The sequence below is a fragment of the Phragmites australis genome, chromosome 3, assembly GCF_958298935.1.
Source record: "Phragmites australis chromosome 3, lpPhrAust1.1, whole genome shotgun sequence".
In the NCBI taxonomy this organism is placed as follows: domain Eukaryota; kingdom Viridiplantae; phylum Streptophyta; class Magnoliopsida; order Poales; family Poaceae; genus Phragmites; species Phragmites australis.
In genome coordinates this window covers 41,834,621-41,837,477 of record NC_084923.1, presented here as the reverse complement: position 1 = coordinate 41,837,477, position 2,857 = coordinate 41,834,621, and the positions used below count along the sequence as shown (strand labels likewise).

General features: G+C 53.8%; 1 protein-coding gene across 1 annotated transcript; it reads right to left on the bottom strand.

The window, feature by feature from the left end:
* Positions 1 to 242: 242 nt before the first annotated feature.
* Positions 243 to 2,160, bottom strand: LOC133913145 (zinc finger protein CONSTANS-LIKE 16-like). The gene is made up of 2 exons (XM_062356209.1): positions 1,127 to 2,160; positions 243 to 1,018 (listed from the first exon to the last, which is right to left on the bottom strand). Exons 1-2 carry the CDS (start codon positions 2,030 to 2,032, stop codon positions 713 to 715), a joined length of 1,212 nt encoding a protein of 403 aa, XP_062212193.1. The 5' UTR covers positions 2,033 to 2,160; the 3' UTR covers positions 243 to 712.
* Positions 2,161 to 2,857: the final 697 nt, after the last annotated feature.

The window sequence follows — 2,857 nt, the reverse complement described above, 5'->3', positions numbered from 1 at the left end:
ACAGGGGTCACAATTACACAGTATAGAGATTTAGAGAGCAAAGGCATATATACATACAACCCTTTATATCAGTAGAAATCGTATAGTAGAATGAGGAGAAGAGATTAATCAAACTATATGACGAGATTGTATAGAGAATATATGTTTTCTTTAGAGCTTGCATAAAAAATTGGACCTAATTGCTCGTTGTGCCCTCGACGAGCCCCCCCAAGATCCAACACAGAATGGAAGACATGCATAAATAACTATGCGACCCCATCAAACATATATTCTCTAGTAACAACTTAGTTACAAGCCATTTTCACCCTAATCCAACCACATAGTATATCATCACTTTGATCTTAACAGCTTCAGTTAAGAGTTTCAGACCTTTACACATGTATTCATATGTTATGAGATCAAAATCTACACCCCTTGTAATTAGTAGATCCTTCTTTACAAATAGAAGAACATCACCCCACCTAGTTATACATACAAATATTTAGCTACTTTGCACATGAAATTCTGCACAAGTACAAGCTCATGTTTCAGTCGTAAGTACGCATATCTTGGGGAGCCCTAATTCACACGGATTCTGCTCAAAACTAACACTAGGTACGTTCATCCCTAAACAAAATAGAGTAGAAAGAACATGCTACGTGATAGCGTTTACTTATATAGCATGCAGATGCACCGATGCATCATGCACGCACGTACGTACGAACGAGTGGTCTCAAAACCGGAAGCGCCCGTGCGCTCCCAGCTGGGGCGCCGCGGCCACCATGCCCACCTGCGGCAGCGCCCGCTCCGGCTGCTTCTGCTGCCGTGGCGGCGGCGGCCTCGGCAGCGGCGGCAGCGCGGCGCGCTTCACGAACCGGCCCTTCATCCGCGGCCGCTTCTCGGCGTTGTGCTTGCGGACCTCGTACCGGATCTTCTTGGCGAACAGCCGCGTCCGCCGCTTCTCCCTGTACCGAGACACACGCGCCTCCCGCTCTCCGCCCGTCACGGCCGTCACGACACCGCCGAGGACTCTCCCCGTCTGAACAAGATCGATCCATGGCAAGGCAACCGATCAGCCATTTGAATCAGGCGACACGGTGCATGGAAATGTCAGAAACGTGTAAATCCCATATATGTTGAAACTTACCAGGAAGTCCGACCATGACTCGCCAAGATCGAGGTGAGGGCGCTCGCCGTGGAACCACGGTGAGCCTCCGTCACGGGCCCACGAGGTGATGACGCCCTCGTAGTCGAGTTTGAGTATCATCACCGGCCGCTCCATGTTCTTGTCCTCTTGTTCCGGCGCCGGCGCAGCCTTGGCCTCGAAGTCCATGTGCATGCCCACGTTCACCTGAGGCTTCTCGTCGTCTAAGAACCCCAGATCTTCGAACCCGTCGTCGACTCCCATGAGGAGGCTCTCCATGTCCGCGGCGAAGCTGTCAAGCTCCATATCCGGGACATCAAACCCGGAGAGAACGTCCGCCTGCACCGAGACGGAGGCGAACTCCGGCGACGTCTCCGCGAGGGACGAGCTCAGGAAGGCCGGCTTCTTCTCCCCCTCGTCGGCCACGGGGTTGTAGAGCTCGGCGAGCATGGGGTCGAACACTGGGACGCGGTACAGCAGGTCCTCGTCGTCGTCCTCCACCCCATGGCCGTTGTCTCCCAAGATGCCGGAGCCAGACTCCTCCGCCTCGAAGTCGGGGACCGCCACCGACGCAGCCGAGGCAATCGCGGCGGATGCCGCCTCGTGCTTGCTCGTGGGCTTGGACCGGGGCGTGCGAGGCCGGCGCTTGAGGCCGTGCAGCCACGCGGGCGCGTCGGGGTCGCGCGGAGCGGAGGAGGACGACGCCGAGGTGAGGCGGACGCGGTGGTGGCGGCGCGCGAGCGGGTTGGCCGAGTGGACGGCGGTGTCACAGGCCTGGCACAGGAAGGCGTCGTCCGCGGGGCAGTGCCACCGCGCACGCCGCCGCATGCAGCCGTCGCATGAGCGCGCCGTGCGCGCCCCGAGCGCCGCTCCCGTCGCCGCCGCCGCGGCCGTCCCTGCGCTGGTCATTTCGTCGATCACTTTGCCTCCAACAGTTAGGTTAAGCGAGATCTTACCAAAACGGGAACACTGTGGGGGCGAGCTCCAAAGCCCTTTCCTTATTCCTTTATAAAATTGCGAACTCGGCGCACAAAAACGGACCCACATGTCATTGACGCCGTGCCTGCAAACGCGTTCAAGTAACGGACGGGTGGGGCCCGTGAAGGTGCCTTTTGGGCTACGTGGTGCGAGGAGGAGCGAGGACAACGAGTGGTGGGCCCAGGGAAAATGCTTATCTCGAAGCTGATTGGCTGGCGGGGCGCGCGGTATCCGGTGGGATGGAATGCTATTGGGCTGCCTGTCACGCCGTTGGATTTCCTGTGGGGCCGACGAGGTATGCACGATGACGTGGACTGCTCCGCGGCTAAAGGCGTGTATAGTAGTGTGATGTCAGCTGTAGAGACGTTACACGGTTTTTTTAAAGGATCCTCTATATTCATGACGATTGATATAGAGATCACTGTTTAAACAGTAATATCAACCTACTGTTATAGTTTCTGTATTAATTAATCACGGTGTATTGTAACAACAATGTTCGATTCTAATGCGGAGCAAATTTGTACTGTATCATATGGTACTGTACCAATTGATCCAATCAATTCACTCGAAATCAACTGCTGTGGAGTACCTCTAATGCATTTCACTGGAGCTCTTTGGATCCTGATGTGGAGGAGAGCATAGGAGAGGGATATAATAGATGGTCTATTAAATAATTTGATGCTATCTGAATCATTATATATATGATTATTAGTGTTTACAGTAACGTGGATGAATATATTATATGAATTGTTTTTA

Bases quoted from the DNA above. Each gene is read 5' to 3' on its own strand.
- LOC133913145 (XM_062356209.1), bottom strand. From the start codon at position 2,032: ATGACCAGCGCAGGGACGGCCGCGGCGGCGGCGACGGGAGCGGCGCTC. The intron at 1,019-1,126 runs GTAAGTTTCAAC...GATCTTGTTCAG, and splicing joins AGTCATGGTCGGACTTCCTG to ACGGGGAGAGTCCTCGGCGG.